This window comes from Nicotiana sylvestris, chromosome 12 (genome assembly GCF_000393655.2).
Source record: "Nicotiana sylvestris chromosome 12, ASM39365v2, whole genome shotgun sequence".
Classification (NCBI taxonomy): Eukaryota; Viridiplantae; Streptophyta; class Magnoliopsida; order Solanales; family Solanaceae; genus Nicotiana; species Nicotiana sylvestris.
Window position 1 is genome coordinate 124,454,869 of NC_091068.1, and position 19,428 is coordinate 124,474,296.

Sequence of the window (19,428 nt, forward strand, 5' to 3'; positions counted from 1 at the left end):
AATTTGACTCGACCGTGTTCTGCGCAATGTAACAGTGCAGACACATTCTTTAGCATAAGGGTATTGTATAGTGGAACATCGCTCAAGTGATCATGTCCATGTAACTCCCCACTTTGTTGCTAATAAATTACCATCATCCTTAAATGGAAAGGTAAGAAGACTTCTTAACATGGTTGGTTGGACAAAACCCTAGTTAGGGTCAATATTTTAATGATTCTATTTGACTAAACATTCCCAATTCGATCACCTTGCTCTTACCTAACAACAGGAATTTTTTGCTTTGCTGCTAATATAATTCTCTTGATTTGATTGCCTTAAAAAGAAATTAAATCATGTGCCATCTGCACCTTCAATATAACCTTGATAACCGCCTTTCTTTTTAAAGTACTAGTAATAAGTTCCCACTCCCATATATAACAAAGAGATAGTAGAAAATGAAGTTGCTCATTATAGAAACTTGTGCTATTTTTTACTGCAAATATATACTGTAAACATATTCTTAACAGACTTCTTGGAATCAAAGATTCAAGAATTTTAGTGCTATTAAAGATTTATTTTTTAATAGCAAAATTAAAGCATTTTCAATGGAGAGTTGCAAACCTTAAAAACAGTAAAACCCTTTAGAAACACAGTAGCAAAAAACATGCAAATTACACAAAGCTATCCCATTCTTTACATGGAGCCTTCGAAGCTGAGGTTATTAAGTTATTCCCATCTTATTTAACATCATTAATTACTACTAAAACTTGTCATTATGAAGCTAAGATTTTATCTCGATAAATTAGGGATAATTCCAGAGATCTTGGTCAGCAATATATTCAGCAGCAGAAGTGTCATCGTCAGGAACGTTGAAACGTGGAGGACTAAGAAGCATACCTTCAGCCATATTCATAATAACATTTGGCATATCAAAGATCAAATCTTCATCCATAAACTCATTATTATTCCAAGGTGTTGAATTTTCTACCTCTCTGGAAACCGGTCTATTGTTGCTATTATCAACTCCTCTACGGGCGCCTAAAGCATCCCCGGCTGCCCCAAGAGCTGCAGCCGCGCAGGCTGCAGCCGCCTGAATATCACGAGGGGAGTTGGTAGTCGGGACAGGCAATGAGGATGCTGAGTTCGGGAAATTCAACTCAGCATCCCGGCCTTTAAGGGCCAGTGCTGCTACGTCATAAGCAACTGCTGCCATTTCCGGGGTAGGAAATGTACCAAGCCAAATCCTATTGGGTGATCGTGGCTCTCGAATTTCTGACACCCATTTTCCGCTGCTCTTCCTTCTCCTTATTCCTTTGTACACAGGGTGGCGGCCACTGCTTCCGCCACTGCTACTCGCCCCAGGACTGGACATCTGAATACGTTAAGTTAGTTCTAGTTGATAGTACTAGGTAATGGTTCAGTTTGAGTTTAAGATTCCATTGGATTACGGAAGCCATTTATGAAGGAGGTAATTGTGTGCTATTAGCCTTGAGCAGCCAAAAATGGAGAAGTGCAAACCAGTTGGTAATGAACTGCGAGGTGTAAGGATTTTGGGTGAAAGCCAGAAATGAGTTGGAAAAATGGGTTGGATAGCGTTTTCTCAAAAAACCGCGCACAATAGGTGTTTGAACAGTGGCCTTTTATACTTTAAAGATTAGCTATAACAGTACTGTTCTGGATTTATTTATTTTCTTTTTTATTTCTGATGAAGTGATTGATTTTCTGATTCGAACTAAAGAGAACTTCGTAGTGTTCGGAAGAAAGTCGGGAAATGTGAGACGTTGATATGACATTGTCTCTATGATGTCAGAATCATTGTATTCAGGTTTACCAAATTAAAGAATAGTATAAGATATGTATTTTATTTATACACATTTATTATTGTTTACCCGTAACGGTACAATTGAATTTGTTACATGATTTATAGATAGCCGAATTGATTTGATTCAAAATGATAAAAAAATTAGATTAAAAAATAAGACTTAACGCTAAAATCAAATGGAATAGCAGGCTTGACCGGGGAGCTATGCTTCCGAGGAAAGAAATAAGAGCAGTATAACAGAAAGTAAAGTTGTACTATTTAACTTGAGAATAGAATGTAGCATAAGTTATACCATATATTTTGTGTGTCTACAATGGTTGTTGAAACTACTATTTATAGCTATACCTAGGAAACAAAATCCTAGGAACAAGCCCTTCTTAAATGATAATAAAGGGGGCCATTGATGAATATGTAGCGGCAAGTCATGAATGTCAAAATTCTCTGTAACGGCTTCCTATTTAATACTAGGGAATATTCTTCATTAAATGTCATAAGGCGACAAATATTTGACCCGCTCACGTTGATTATGCTCTCTTCGGGGCCTATCGGATGTCAACTGCAGCTATTGCTCCCGGTCTTGGTTTTTACTCCATTTGTCTTCCGCCTGTCTACGGTTCCACGTGTCATGCTACCATTTGGTCATTTAATATAAATCAATTTTACCCTATATGAATAGCCTCCTTGCTTTCCGGTGACATATCTTTGTGTCATCAGGAAGTTGGTGAAGATTCCTTTCTTGGCGGGAAAATTTCTGAAACCTTTTGAACAGTCTTTGACGCTTTATAAGACACACTTCTACTTGCATTTAATACTCCGAACACATGTTGCCCCACGATTTACCAGTATTTTCGCCGGTTCTCGAGGTAATCATGACAATGATGTTAGTCGTCTATATCTTTTTATACGCATCATTTTATCTCTTTCACTTCTAAAAATTTCATAAGCTCTTTTATCCTCTTTGCACTTAACTTCCTTATGCTTTCATCTCTCTCCTATTTTCTTCACAAAACTCTATCATCTTCTTACTATTATGGATTCTTTCACTAAATCTTTTAAGAACTCTGGTTTTCTCTTCGGTGGAGGCCCGAAGTGAAGCAAAGATAAGGAGGTTGATATTGATGCTGAACCCCCTTGGTAAGAAAAATCATACGCAAAACACTTAAGAACTGTTAATGACTTCCAAGAGAAGTTCCCTTCTATGAATCCTCGAATTTATGCCGTTAGTAGGTATCTTCTTCTATTTGCCCTTCTAGTATTCCTACTGTGAAGGAGGATTGTAACTGCCATGACCTAAACATTATCACTCCTCACTTAATAGAGCAAGTTACCTTCTCCGAGAAAGGCTTTACTTATGTCTATACATATCCCTTCACCTTGGGCCCATTTTCCTTGAGCATGGGGGCTTGATCCCGTGATCTTAGAGTTCTGCCATCGATACCAGGTCTCCTTGGCATAAGTGGGCTCCTCTATATGGCAAATGGTGGCTTGTCTGCACCAAATGTGCGTGGAGACGGGAAAAACCCTAACCCTGGCACATATGATGAACCTCTACCCCCCCCCCTTTGTAGGAGAGAAATAAATTTCAGTAAACGTGGCCACCACGCTCTTCTTACTAGCGTGGATAATGACGGTGAACGCGGATGGATGGAGTGGTTTATCATCATTGCTACCAGGGATATCATCTCGGTCACGACTCCATCCTTTCCTAAATCATGGAACCGTTCACGTATGCTCGTATTTCATTTTTTCCTTCATAAAAAAGAATTGTTCCCTGTTATTGATGACCTCTTTATTCTCGTTGTTTTAGCTGCTCAGTGGACACCACCAAGGGTTCAAGGCCTGGACCAATGGGTCCAGAAGATTATGGCTATTACAACACCAAAAACCCGTAGGTGGAAAGAGATGGCTCCTAAATACGATTGGAAGGCCTAGAATCATGGTAAATTAAATCCTTCTTCCTTTTGCTTCTATATGGACATAGATAAATTTGCTAATTATATCTTTTGCTTGATTCAGGACTTTCGGTGGGCTCTGTCACCTATCTCGAGGTCGATGTCTTGGCTGATCCTTCAGAGGCTGTGAGGTTGCTGCAAGATGCTCTTACTCAGAGCGATGCCCTCGGATCTGCCTCCGGTGGGGGCACTTCTTTTCGGAGTCCCTGGACAGAGAACAAGCAACCAAAAAGGCGTCGTTCCACTACAACAAAAAGGACTTTTAGTGATAATTAATTAGCAGCAATAAGCTAATGGCCAGTAAATAATTCCAAAAATCCGAATAGTAGTGGCAATTGTGAATTAGTCGGTATTGGTTACCTTTTAAGTGGCGATAAATATGTATGACCACCAAAAGACATTTCTTGAAAGCTGCCAGTATCATTTTAGCTTTTCCTTTGATTTTTTCCACTAAAATCACCTATTCCCTCTATTTCTAATCAACAACGAAGTTAAAAAAAATTAGAAAATATTTCAAAAATACAAATAAAGTTTATCCTTGCCGCTGCCCTCTTCTTGTTATAGTTGGCCACCATACCAAAGTAACTTTTTGCTGCCATCGTGCCTTCTTTGTCTCACCATCGATCGTCACCATCCATCCCTAGGTAAAGAGTCTCATCGCCGCTGCTCAGCCACCGTTCACATTGCCGCTACCATCTCACGGTAAGACAACTTATCTTAATTTTGGCTTTGTTGAGATGATTAGGATTGTCTAGTACGTATGAAGAAGATGATGATTGTTCTCCCACATATCTAATATCTTATTTTTGCAATTAACCCTAATATTTTAACTGTAAATTATCGAGGGTAATTGGATTACTCCTTATTACATGTAGTGGGTTATTAATTGAAGATTAGGGAACTAGGAATATGAATTTAGAGAAAAGGGCGAGAGAACAGAAAGAAAAAGAGTTTTGTGTGAAAGGTGAGATATTTCTAGTGAATCTTCTGTACAAGAAGTATATTATGAAACATATAGGATTATTTTATAAACATGGTATGCCTGTTCTTTCCATTTAAGATAACCGGGTCTCACCTTTCTTTAGACGTATGATTGGCATTATAGTTTTGCTGGGTTTATCATGATTGGAATGAAAGTTGAGAAAAAAGAATTAGGTGTAAGTTGATATTAATTCTCGTAAGTAGATACATATTTAGATTAATTCTACTTCAACTTTGAATAAGAATCGAAAAATGAGGGGGAAACTGCACGATGAAGATATGAGTAGATTCTTTCAACGTGTAGTAAACTTGGATGACCAATATTATATCCTCCAAATATTTAAAAATAGTTAAACTCTTCATTAAAGTAAAACTTTGATATGTGTCTATAAAGTAGCGATACTGTTACAACATAATAGACAGCGAAAACAAGAAAAGAAATATCACAAATAGAGTTGCTTAGAACAACATCATATTAAAAGCACACAGAGATTGAAGAAAAGGGGATAGAGTACAACACAACTCACATTTATTGATTATCTGGTTCTTTCTCTACTTAAATCACTTAGATTTTTTATTTTAAATTAGAATAAACATACTTTTTAGTTTATTTTCCAGATTTCTTGTAACTAGATCTAACGATACAAATGTTAGTCTATACATAGCAAAATATGCTAAAGTAAGTTGCAGCGCAATACTCGTAATTAATTTATGAAGGTGTTCCATCCACATACGACAAGATAAAGAGAATGATCATTTCCGATGCACTTAATATTAGTCTACACACAGTATTATTTTTTTATACGGATATACTACCTCTTCTTGTCTAGGATATTGAGGCTCGAGACAGGACATACATACTATTTTGGGCAAGCTTTCATCAAAGGTTGGATGGAACCATTATCATAGAATCAAGGTAAGTTTCTTGTATCTTGTTTATGACTACCCTACATTCATTCTCTCTAGTTAGTTGTGGTATTACTTCACATTTGGAATCAATGGAACAACATATAGCAGTTGATCGCTATTTCTTGTTAAATAACGTCTTTGACTTCATTTTCATGTATTGTTTACCAATATAAAAATTTAATTTTCTGCTCCAAGTATCACATGTAGTTCCTTTTCTTTCTGATTAGCCCTTATTCATGTAACAATGAACTCCGGTTCTTTTTTCTGCAGTTTTTATGAGATGAGTTTTCATACTTGTTCTTGCAATTAGAATTGAAGTCTTAATTTTTTGTTAGAATATCTGACTATCGACGGTAGCTTCTCCTTTATTTGTGATAACCCCAGAATCTTGAGAATAAGAGAGCTCAAGAAACATAGGATAGGAGAAGTTAGTTAGCAAAACAAATAGTACAAGCGCCAGGGATGCCATTTTAAAGTAACAATTTCTTCTTCGTTTCATATTTGAATCTATATTTTGCTAATCTTTGTTCTTGAAATTGTTGAGAACGCATAGAAAGCAAATAGTATGAACTATGCAAAATAGGTTCTTTGTGTTGCTAATAATTGCTACCTTATGTTTAGAAAAGGTAAAAATCAATGTGTTGTTAGTGGTCTTTATATCTCTTTACGCTAGTCTGAACTATTAGTCCATTTTTCTTAAACTACCTTGTGTAGGAAGACTCCTATTTTAATTTGGTTGAAATTACAATATTTGAACTGCCAAATATTGTTGTTTGATCACCAACTAGTTGGAGGCATTAGGGACTTTCAAAATGGTATCTTACGAGATTTGGCAATCATAATTCCAAAGATAATAATCAAACCTTAAACATGTAGATTATTTTGAACGAGAAGATATTTAGGCTTCTCCACATATCCAAACTTTAATACCTTGATAGTACTCCAGCACCTTCACCACCAAAAGAGACTATCAACAACATTTCTTTAGATCCACTATTAGAAATTCATTCTAGCATCTTTTGTAAAACTTTAAGTCTTAATCATGTGAGAACCACCTAATTTTTTTGGCAGGTCCTGTGAACTTAATATTGAGAAACGAATTTGAAGGTTCTTATAAGAGAAGAGATAGAGGTAGAAACAATCGATCTTGTTTTCCAGTGAACTTCAGGAAATGTGTGTTCATATTCCTATCAATAAGAAGGACTTAATTCATTTTGAGTTTAGTTGTATTGCGATGGTTTTTAGAAAAAAATTATATATTTATTTTTATCATTAATTTTACTAGGTGTGAATTATGTGAATATAACATGAAAATGTAAGGAGAGATTACTATGTATATTAGCATTTTATCTGTAAATATTTGTGTGACACAATCTTTGGTCTCTATCTTCGTGTTCCTCTTTAATAGCAAGCAGAGGAGTAGAATCTTGAAACTGGAGTAAAATATCACTTTTGCATCCTTGTCAGGTCTTTGGGGTTTGCATATTTCTCTGGGCTTCTTTTTTTTTTTTCTAAAAAGAAACGTGAATATGTCCATTCTAGTAGACAAAAACAGTAATTGCTCCACATATTTGTACTATCTACTTATTGGATTGGTATTGTTATGAACAAATAGACTCGAGAAATCTGTAAACCCAATGAAAAATATTGGGACCTTTTAGAACATGCTCGTGTAAGGCTGTTTGGCAAATATTCATTTAAATGTATTTGTGAAGTTGATTCTGAGCCTATGCTACTTTGAGATCTTCAAGTACATATATATGTTTTGAGAAAAAACCATTAACAACAAACTTCTTGTACATTTGATTTTGATGGGATTTTGTAGTAGCAATTCCTTGATACGCTAGTATATATGTATGTAAACACCAGACAATTATTTTCCTGACTATTAATGAACTTCATATGTGGTTATTTATTTATATTTATTTTATTTGTCATTTCAAGTCATACATTATGGTGGTCAAAATCTTCGCTCATGGTTGATTACATTATGATCAAGAGTTGGAGAATCTTTCTATGTCGCTTATTGTATATAGCTACTTGATAAAATAACTTGTTAGATGCAAAATGACACTAGGTGTTAGATTTAAATAGGTTAGCATTTTTTATGTTGTTGACACTTCCGATTTTTGGATTAATAATTTCGGTTGTTGCGGATTATTGAAGTGCATTAACATCTTTGAAGAGAATATTCATTTTTAAGGTTAATAAGAATACCAGGCATCAACTAACAATGATGGAAAAACTCTTTCTTAATAGTTAGTGGCAATAAGAAAAGTTTCTAAAATGTCATTGCTATAGCAATTAAATGAACTTTTATCGACAATAATAAAAGCAATTAAATAAATGAATAAAGATGGATTTCAAGTATAGCTTTAGCGGCTATTATATTTGCTTCCAAAAAGGGTTCTTTTTACCGGATATTAAATTTACTTTTAGCGGTAATAATAAAAGCTGCAAAATGTAGGGCTTATGGAATTTTTGCTGAGTTTTAGTATCCATTATAATTGCTAGTAATATTTGCCACTAAAACTAAAGGACTTTTACCGGCATGATATGGCCATTTACCAACATTTAGACAAATGGACACTAAAGCCTTTGCCGACGCTAGCTTCAACGGCTAATAACTAATTGCCGGTAAACATTTTTGCGGCCATTTCTATTGTTGCTATAAAGAATTTTAATTGCCGCTAAAAGCCTTTTTGTTGTAGTGTTCTTCTTCGGCTAGGAGTAAAAATAATAAAATAAGGAAGGCTATAACCGGACCGACCCCGACTACAGTGGTCATCGAAGATGATGAGGAAGCAGAGATGAAGAGGCTTCCCTTCTAAGGAGATAACGATCTTCATCAGCTCAACAAAATGCTCAATCTGGAGAGCTTAGAACCCCAACTGAAGGCGAGGTTCAAGCACTTTGGGGTGAAATGGAAATAGTAGAGGATGTTGGTTCTCTCTTCCCAACCCCTATTTCTTTTTACGGTCTCAGGAGCATGGACACCAGATATGCTTTGCCTTCGGTTAATAAGCAACCAATAATCGACGTTGCTCTCGTTGCATCCACTTCTCAACCTTCAACGCCTATAACTTTGCGCCCCTCTACACCAGCTACACCATCGTCATCAGCATCCGTTGCACCTCTTTCACCGGCCATAGACGCCCAAGAAGAGAATGTTTCTCCTCCCCAGTCCCCTGACCATGAGAATTTGGGGCACAAATACTCACCCCCTTCTCTAGATCCACGAGGGAAAAAGAGTGTCACTCTCTCGATTTCAAAGGAGTGACATCTGTTGTTCAGGCCTGTGGAGGTTTCCAACTATTTGAAGTAGTTGGCTTCAGAAAAAGATAAGTAGAAAATACATTCCTTTTCGGGGGAGTGTATGTTGAATAATGCCATACACAATGTGGCAGCGGTACCGTACTTGTTCTCTTACTGCTTGTTCTTTATTCATCTGTTATAACAGGGTTTCTTAATTTGATATACGTTTTGCAGGCCAACTTCCTTGCTGCCGAGGGCTTTCAGAGATTGATCCTCGATAAAGAGGGACTCATGTCTGACCAGGATCAGCTATTGTCCAAGAGGGACTGAATTGCTGCTCACTTCCCGGTGTTAGAGGCAAAGGCTTCTGAGGTAAGCGAGCTCGAGGTCCGGTTGCAGCTGAGCAACCAGGAACTGATGGCCTTTAGCCAAGAAGCCACTCAGCTAAATGTACAGTTTCAAGAGGCTAAGGCTAAATAGGCTGAGGTCCAAGATGATGTGCTTGCTGCTGCCGAGCGCAAGTCTGCCTCCATTGAACAAGTGAATAATTTGGAGGCAGCCTTGAACTCTAAAGCTGAAGAAGCTACTGCTGCCAAGGAAAAAAGAGTCCAAATGGAAGAGAGGTGTAAGAAGATTGTTGATCGGAACCGGTTTCACATATCTACAACCCGTGATATTGATCTTAGACTTGGCGCCACAAGGCCTGAGAGGGATGAACTTTTAGCCGAGGTTGACAGACTCAAGTCAAAGCTCCCACACCAAGGGGATTCCCTCGTCTTTGAAAAGACATATTCAATGTACCATATGAGGAGGAAAACCTTGGAGGAGGCTAAAGTGGGGGTCATTGATATTGATGATGAAATCGCAAAGGCCCATGCGTTGGAGTTAACTGCTCGAGAACATCTCCCAGCTCAGCCCGCCTCAACTGACGCTTCAAGTACCAATTTCGAGTATTCAGAAACTGAGGAAGAACTTGACGAGAATGCTGATGAAGGCCCAGATCCCGCACCAACGACAGATCTGCCCACCTCTCCCGGGGGGGAGGGGGAGGGGGGAAGATGCCTAATCTTCCCCTGAGTTCTAGTAGCAATGATGTTTAAATTTTTCCTTTTTTCTGTTGTTTTACTTTTGTTCTTTTGTACTTATGCCGTTTGGCATGTTGATAAATAAAGAAGACTTTTTGCTTAAGTATTGCGCAAAGTTCATTCTTTTTGCGTCGAATTAGATAAATCATCGGGTGTATTTTCTTCCAATAGCTTTTAGGTTCCGGCATAAACACTTCCGGAACCAGCCCTTTACTATGAAGGTTTCATAAGAGAGGTCCCTCTTATGTTTAAAGTGCTCTTGAAAAGGACGTCTCATGTTCATTCTGGCACAAGCATTCGAAGTTTTTAGTTAACTTTCTAATGATAAAATCAATTCATCCTTTGGACAAGAAACAAGATAAAAATAAAAGGACTTCATTTTATTTCTTCTATCTTTAAAGGTACATAAGCATTCGTTTGTTGAAAAGAAAATTTCCAATACATGTGGCTAACTTGTACATCTTATTTTTACGAAGATGGTCGTGTAGTCCCCGATCTCGATAAGACTATTGTTTCCATGTCTCGTAGTCTCAGTTTTTGTGGCAATCATGTTGATGCATTCTCATATTATTCCTCCTAGTTTTCTAATGCGAAGTATACGAATTGGAATACTTGAAGTCTTGGTCCTTTGAGGAAAAATACTTGTGAACAATTGAACAATCTTTGGTTCGATTGCAAGCTTTATTTCCCGTTAGGAACTTTTCCCGCGAGCCAAAGATTATCTAACCATCCCGTAGCGGCTTGTTATTTCAGTTCCTTGTCAGTTAAAGGTCTTAACTTTGCTGATGACGTTTTCTTCATAGTATGTTTTCTGTTACTACCTATTTAAAAATCTTGCCAGAAAAACCATATTAGGAAAAATACTGGTCGAAGGGAAAAAGAGTGCAGCACATACTTTCAGTATAGTTAGGATCCATCAGCTGTAATACCTTTTAAGGTGAGCCACATTCCAATGCTGGGCAATTTGACTCCATCTTGATTCTCTAGCTCGTATGATCCTTTACCAGTGATATCTGAAACCTAGTAAGGGCCTTCCCACATTGGACCCAGTTTCCCAACATTGATTTCCCGAGTGTTCTGAGTCACTTTCCTCAAAACCAAGTCTCCTACTTTAAAGTAGCGAAGATTGGCTCTCCGATTGTAGTATCGTTCCATCCTCTACTTCTAAGCCACCATCCTAATGTGTGCCAAGTCCTGTGTTCATCCAGTAGATCCAGCTTTATCAACAATGCCTTGTTATTTGTTTCTTCATGGCTTGGGAAAACCGTAAGGTTGGTTCCCCTACTTCCACCAGGATCAAAGCTTCTATGCCATATACGAGAGAGAAGGGTGTCTCTCCCGTGCTTGATTTTGCCGTCGTACGGTACACCCATAGCACGCCCGATAACTCTTCGGGCCACTTGCCTTTAGTAGCTTCTAATCTCTTTTTGAGGTTTTGGATAATTACCTTATTGGTTGATTTCATCTGTCCATTAGCGTTCGGATGGTATGGTGAGGAGGCAATTTTTTGATTTTCAAATCTTTGAGAAATTTTGTGAGTTTGGAGCCTACAAACCGCTGTTTGTTATCGTAGGCAATCCCCTTCGATATTCTGAACCGACAAATTATGTATTTCCATATGAAGTTGATCACTTCGCGCTTACCGATCTTTTGGTAAGGACTTGATTCAACCCACTTAGTGAAATAATCAGTTAAAATAAAAAAAACTTACCTTTCTGAACCCGACGATGGTGGACTCTACCGGTTGGTGTACCAATTGCGCATAGCTTTTGAACTTGTCGCATTTTTATACGAACGTCTTTGCGTCCTATTCCATACGAGGCCAGTAGTATCCTGCCCTAACTAGTTTCAGTACCTGTGAGCACGTGATTTTTGCCTCACAAGAACTATTCCAAAAGAAATCACAAATAATTATTTTCTTTGTGTGCAATATTTAGAATTTATGTGGCATTTATTAATTATTTGTGTTGTGTCCGTAAATGTTTACTTTGTTATAGTTAAATGAAAAAATAAAATAAAAATACATGTTGCATGCATATTTAGGATTTAATTATGCATTTAAGAATTGATTAAATTCAAAAAGAAAATCACAAAAATATGCATTTATTTTATTTTTCATCATTTAATTATGTCATTGTATGATTAATGTTTTGTTTATGTGTTAATAGTTGTTAAAAAGTAATTAATATTTTTTGTAAGGGTAATTTTGTTTTTATAATTAAAATTAGGAATTTAATAATTAGGAACAAAATTAGAACATGAAAAGAGTGAGAAAATAATAGAAAAAAAATGGACTGGGCCATTTAATTAAAAAATATCAGGCCCAAAACAATGCACTTACCCAGCCCAGATCTGTCAACCCGAAAGACATCAAACGACGTAGTATAGGGCAGAAGCTACGTCGTTCTGATGGTACCCATTCAGGTGATTCCCATACAATCAACGACACCGTATTGGTATGTTTATCTGAACCGTTGATCAAATTGATCTAACGGTCCAGTTCAGATCCTTCACTAAACCAAACGGCGACGTATGATCATATTTAATCAGGACCGTTCATTGTTTCTGATCCAAGGGCTCCTAGAGTTTTGACCTTACCCGTACCCCCTACCCGACCCATTGCCCCAATTCAGCCCGACCCCAACATTAAACCAAACGACATCGTTTGGTTAAATGAACTGATCCTGACCGTGGATCATATTTGATCTGACGGTCATTATCAATCCACCCCACCCCTATAAAAGCCTAAATCCTACCCCAGCCCCCCAAACCAAATACCCCACCCCCTCTGTCCTGTTCATCGTCTCCTTCAAGAGACCAAATGAACTCCACCGTCCACCACCGTGCACCGCCCACCGGAAATCGCCTCACGGCGGTTCCGGTGGTCCAAACAACCCCACATTAACACCCTCGACTCCTCACAACCCCCTCTTTACGTATCCGGGGTTAGTTTCCCTCGAATCAGACCACATAGTCTCGAATCTTCGATCGAAGGTTGGTCTGAAAATCCAACTTTCTCCGATGGTCTCCAAATTAACACCACAGTCTCCCCTGTCCATCCTCATCATGAACCTGTTAATAGCATGGTTCGAATCTACCTGGAACTGCTCGAATCTTCATTTGAAGATTCGAGTAAAACCTAACCCTACCCAATGTACCTCAAACTCACATCAGTTATCCACCTGACCTCCCTCGTGCCTAAAACATCATTGGTTTGGTTCGAATATGTCTAGAAGTGTTCAAATTTGAGATCAAAGAATCTGAAACCCTAAAAAATTCCAATCGTGGAGTTTACCCAAATTAAATGAGGGATTGAGGTCTAAGAGACTTTAATCGAGGTATTCTCAATTGAGAATACTTCGAATAAAGTCTGTTCAGCCTCAAAAGGTCCGAATCCAAAGTTGAGCTTTTGTCCGTGTAAATTTGAAGATTCAGAGGTATTCTTCTTACTTCTTTTGTATCCTATGTGTATATTGTTGCCTGTTTCAGTAGCTTGTGTAATTTTTCATATTTTGTTTATTTGATTCTGTGATTCTATCTCATACCCGTTTATGTGATCAAATTATAACAATGTCTCTGTTTGTTGTGATTGTTTACAATGTGTGTAATCGACTCGACTAAGTACGTCGATTAGTTGTTTTATAAATTCCTGTTTCTGTTAATGTTGATTGAAACAACCTGTTTATCTATTTGTAGACTGATTGTTGACAATTATGGTAGTTAGTCAGTCGATTAATGAGTGGTGTCAATTAATTAGTTTTCGTAAAATCCTTGAGTCTGGCAATAATCCTGAAGTTATTTGATTTGCTTACTTTCATTATTTGCTGATCAATGTCAGCTATAATCATCTGATTAAGCTTCATTGATTAGTCTGTCTGTATAAACTGAATCATTTCAATATTTTGTTTGGTTTTAATCCTGATTGTTAATTACCCAATTAGTTAAAAACTCTATAAATATTGTTCTGACTTGGTAATCCAATGTTTTTCTTTTTCTCTGCGTTAAAGCCATAGGATTGGTTATAGCTGTTTGAACAGATTGTAGAATCTGTTCTGATTTTGTATTAAGAACAGTAATAGCAGTAGGATTATAAGGGTACTTTGGGGAATGAAACAGTAAGAACAGTGTGTTAGTGTTAATGTGTTATAGTGGAATGTTAGTGGCTATTAATTAATGGGATAAGGGGAAACAAAGGGTAATGGGAGTCCTGAAAATCAGGAAAAGGTTTTACTTAATGGGATTTAAAGTAGAAAAGCAGATTTTGAATAGGATTTTCTGATTTTAAAAGAAAGAAGGGGTCCAGGCAGCATTAGAGGGCAGAGTTATATAAGAGGGGAGTTGGGACTGATTTGAAGGAGGAAGAGAATCAGATAGAGAGAGAGAGAGTAATCTGAAAATTAGGAGATACACACAGAGAGAAAAGAGACACAAGGAAAAACTGAGCAAAAAAAAAATCAGAAACAGAAATCTGAAAATTAGGAAGAAAACAGAAAAAGAAACAGAAAAGAGAACACTCACACACACACAGAATCTGAAACAGATATAGAAGAAGGAAAGAAAATCAGAAACATAGTTTTCTTTGAACCTGTCCGGGTCTGTTTGTTGATATTGCTTGGGTTAAATCTGAAATATTTCTTAAAATTCTGTTACTGTTCGTCTGGTTCCAAGGGTCTTGTTATTTTGCTCAAATCTGCTGAATTATTCGGCAATTTCTGCTGATTTTGTTGCTGCTGCTACTGTTGAAATTTGCCTCTTTTACCCTCATTTTCAGGTATATATCTTTAGACTCGTGCTGTGGAAAGTTTCAACATTGCAAAAATGAATGAAGTTTGGAATTAATATTATGTCTTCTACTCGTTTAAGTCTATTAGTTTAAATTGCAGTTTTGTTTCAGTTGGTTAATATAGTAGTATGTTTGACATGATGACTATTAGTTAATCATTCCCTTTTGAAGTTCGTATAAGTGTTGTAATAATGTTATCTATTTCAGAATTTCATTAAAGTATAGTTATGATTGAATTGTCAAGATAGGGAACATGGTATAAAGTTGGCCATTAATTAAGTCTTGTGACATTGTTAGTTAAGTAAAGAATAGTATGGAAATGTCAAAAAACTATATTACTAGCCTATTTTGTCAGATATCTGATTTAGTTGTGGATTGAATGATGTTAGTTGTATTTTGTTCATATATGGCGCACTAATGGTTATGTTTATAATCAATAGTTGAAAGGTGCATTGATACAATCCGTTATGTTCACAATGTTGGAATATGGCGAATGGTGTAGAGGTATATTTACGTTATATGTGATATCATCTCATTAAGTCAACAGGTAGATTAGTTCTCTTTCTTAATAACAAATGGCCTAGTTATTTGAATGCAATCAACTCATTTCTTTAAAAATAATGTAAAAGATAAGTCAACAATTTTTTTTACAACGTGTAAAGTTAGTGTTTGCCAATAGTTCGCATAGGTTGAGAATAAAAATTGGTTTGATTATGTATATCCCAAACTCAATCATAAGCAGAATTAACCAAAATAATCATGCCTATTGGATTAAGAACAAGTGATGTAGAAGGAGATTAGGCTTATAAATTGTAACAATTTTAAGAATGTAAAATAGCATTCGCTACAAATAGAATAATGAAAATTCTTCGAAAATATCATTTCCTTTTATAAATCATTTTTTTTTCTAATTTTATACGCAATTCACTTTTGGGTATACATATATTGTATTTACGAGAAAAATGGTAGTATTAATCACACGTTGTTTATTTTTTACTCTTTAAATTTGAATGGCTTGGAGGAATATAATTCATACGCGAAAAATATAATTTGTGGTCAACACTTAATAAATTGTGAATTCTTTTCAAGGAATTTAGAGGCATCTCAAATAGTGATTTCTCATGACTTTCACATAAAAATGTAGGGATGTAATAAACAATTTGTGGAAAATTTATACTACCATCAAGAATTTTCTGTGTGATTAGGGATACGTTCGCGTGACCTGATTATATTTCTAAAGGCAATTCGGATTATGCGTTCGCGCAACTTCGAGCGAACATTTAATAAAAAGGGGGTTCTTCGGAGAATATCAAATCAATTTCATATAACCCGAGAGGTGCAGTTCACTATTTAATCATACAAGAGTGACGAACGTTCTTAATTTTATTTTAAGCACAATTTCGAACATAAGTCTATTTTTTATAAACAAAAAAATAATATTGTCAACCTTATTGTGTACACGTATGCGTGACACGATTCTTCACGTTTATAAAAAATATATAACACGAATATACGTACGCGTGATTCGTTTCAAGAAAATCTTTAATTGTAGCGGTAACAAAATCATGTATTTAGCAAATCGAGATAATTAAGCCAAGTATAATAACGGTTAAGCGACCGTGCTAGAACCACGGAATTCGGGAATGCCTAACACCTTCTCCCAAATTAACAGAATTCCTTACTCGGATTTCTGGTTCGCAGAATAACAAACAGAGTCATATTCTCCTCGATTCAGGGATTAAAACCGGTGACTTGGGACGCCTTAAAATTCCCAGGTGGCGACTCTGAAATAAATAAACAAATCCCATTTCGACTGTCCTTTAATTGGAGAAAACTCCTTCGCACCCTCGCGGGGGAGGAAAGAGGAGGTGTGACAGGTCTGGCGACTCTGCTGGGGAAGACAAGTTGTTAACCCAGAACCACTGGTTCAAGGTTTAAGAATTCGAGCTTAAAATGACTGTTATAGTTGGCTTTATCTATTATCTGATTTTTACATGATATATGCCCAATGTGCTAAATGACACTTTTACCGCTTTAATATTATCTGAATTGTGTATATACAACTGCTACGAAACCCCTTCTTTCTGAGTCTTCTGAATTTATGGTGCACACGTGCGCGTGGCCCACCTTTCTGTTAAAGTCATACCAAATAAGACGAAGTTGGGACAAGTAACTAGGCCGGGTAGACTTTCGTGCTCCCGGTACGTTGCCCCCACTTCGGCTCAAACTGTCCGTTTGGGTAAGCCAGGTTTAGAACAATCAACCTCAGGTTTTTCACTTAGAATAACTCAGCCATGTGCCGGATCCCTAGTAGGAAACGTCTATTTGCATCATGTACATTTGACCTTGGAGACTCAACACAGGGGTTGGGTCTGTCTAGGACAGGTGAACCCGAAATGAAAAGACCATCCTGATGCATCCTACTTACTACTTGTGCATTCATTTGCCTCGTATTTGCTTGTTGACCAGCTTAATTGGAAAAAAAATCATTGTAAGAGCCGAGGAATAAAATGGGTTGTTTTAGAAAATTCCCAAAAAATAGTTTTAAGTTTTGAAAAAAAGAAGTGTTAAATAAATAAAAAAAATATATAAAAAATGATTTTTTTATGAGTGTCTGTTTTCAAAATGAGTCTTGATTTTTGTTAAAATTAATCGCAGACACAAAATGAGCACTACCCAAAACCCACCATCCGCAAATGCAGATGAGGTTCTATTTCGGCTTCAGATGTGGTGGCATGAGTTAGGAGAAGATGGTCAAAAATGGGTCATTAAACATTTGAGAACTCTCACAGATATTATGAAAGTTAAACCACGTGATGATTTGATTGCGGCATTAGTAACTTTCTGGGACCATGTTCACAATGTTTTTCGCTTATCTGATTTTGAGCTTACTCCTACATTAGAAGAGATAGCTGGATATGCCAGTTTTGATGGAGATTTAAGAAACCAAAGTCTCATATTCCCAAAAGCTCCCTCAGTGCATCGATTCTTTGGGCTCCTGAACATCAATAATCAAATCAGAAAAAGCAATGTTATCAACGGGTGTTGTTCTTTCAACTTCCTACATTCAAGGTTCGGAAAGCCAGATGGATTTGAAATTCATGAGAAGGGCCTTACTAACAAGCAGAACAAAGACACCTGGCAGATTCACCGTCGCTTCGCCTTCATGGTGGCTTTTCTAGGAATCATGGTCTTCCCAAACAAAGAACGAACAATTGATATTCGCACAGCGAAAGTCGTACAGGTCCTCACTACCAAGGAAAATCACACCCTTGCCCCGATCATTCTCTCAGACATTTATCGGGCGTTGACCTTATGTAAATCAGGGGCAAAGATCTTCGAAGGGTGCAAAATTTTGTTGCAAATGTGGATGATTGAACATCTCCAACATCACCCCAAGTTCATACAGTATGGTCCAAGCCATGATAATTTCATCGAGAGTTATGAAGAAAGAATAAAAGACTATAAGTCACCAGAAGGGGTCGAAGCCTGGGTATTTCATCTAAGATCTTTAACGGCAAGTCGAATCGAGTGGACTTTGGGATGGCTCCCGGTAAGGGAAGTGATACACATGTCAACCTCAAATAGTTATTTACTACTATTGGGATTGAGAAGCATCCAGCCATATGCGCCACAAAGAGTTTTAAGACAACTAGGGAGATACCAAGTAGTTCTTGATGATGAAGATTTGAGTATGCAAGTAATCGAGTTACACCCTGAAGCCACTCTTCCCAAGGCTTTAATTCGGCAAATGTGGAATGGATGTCGATACTTGAAAGATGATACTCAAGTTCCAGACACTACAAAGGGCGAGATAAATCCAGGATATGCAAGGTGGTTTGAGAAACGGTCCTGCGTGGATGATGCACCAGAACCCGATCTAAAAAGGCCAACAAAAAGACCCCATGTTCAAACCTTTAACGACAAAATCCAAGAGCGGTTGATTTGGGGAGAAAAGGAAAAAGGGTACAAAGCAACTATCCATGCCCTAAAGGAAAATCTGAGGAGCCTCAGTTTGGAGAAAGATTTGCAAGCACAAGAAGCAGAAGGCGAGAAGAAGAGTCTAGCTTGTGAGAATAAAAATCTTCACGCTCAATTTCAAAATATGAAGAAAGCTTCCGAAACACCAATGAGGAGTTGGAAGGATAAAAAAATCATCGCCAATCTTTTTGAAAAAATGCAAGATTGTGATTCCATTTTGGCAAAAATCGAAAAGGCGTTGAGCAAAGCTAAAGAAAGAATCCAACAATTAAACGAAGAGGCCAGATCCAATAAAGAACGCCAAGTAAGGCAATCCGAAGAAGACAGGGCACAATTTAAGAAGGAGAAAGACCGTTGGATACATTCAGAAGCCCAACTTCATGCACAACTGGAAGAAGCGAGAAGATACAACAGAGAACATCAACATGCAGACATCGACAGAGAAAGAGCACCGGCAAGACTCGATCAGGCCAGACTCCGAGCTCAATTAGAGTCAGCTTTAGATCGTGAAGACCGTATCAGAGATATAGCCACCACTCGCCAACAGCAACTGCAAAATCAAGACCAGCGTCTCCAAGATTTCAGGGCACAAATCCATGATTTAGCGGTTTACACCTCTCAAAGTTATGTAAACTGCCAAGGGATAAGGTTTATAGAGCACGCACCTATTTTTGCCCGTCA

At 37.3% G+C, this 19,428-nt stretch overlaps 1 protein-coding gene and 1 long non-coding RNA gene across 3 annotated transcripts; one reads left to right on the forward strand and one right to left on the reverse strand.

Moving 5' to 3' along the window:
- Positions 1 to 781: 781 nt before the first annotated feature.
- LOC104240799 (ethylene-responsive transcription factor ERF024) lies at positions 782 to 1,351 on the reverse strand. The gene has a single exon (XM_009795687.2). The coding sequence runs from the start codon at positions 1,349 to 1,351 to the stop codon at positions 782 to 784; it is 570 nt and encodes a 189-aa protein (XP_009793989.1).
- A 2,888-nt stretch (positions 1,352 to 4,239) lies between these two features.
- Positions 4,240 to 15,011, forward strand: LOC104240798 (uncharacterized). Of its 2 annotated transcripts, none has more exons than XR_714542.2 (3): positions 4,240 to 4,455; positions 5,565 to 5,650; positions 14,755 to 15,011. It is a non-coding gene; the product is annotated as an uncharacterized lncRNA (long non-coding RNA). The 2 variants fall into 2 exon arrangements; XR_011404525.1 differs by lacking the exon at positions 14,755 to 15,011 and adding an exon at positions 9,133 to 10,086.
- The last annotated feature ends 4,417 nt before the right edge of the window (positions 15,012 to 19,428 follow it).

Coding starts and splice junctions, on each gene's coding strand:
- LOC104240799 (XM_009795687.2), bottom strand. CDS start 1,351: ATGTCCAGTCCTGGGGCGAGTAGCAGTGGCGGAAGCAGTGGCCGCCAC.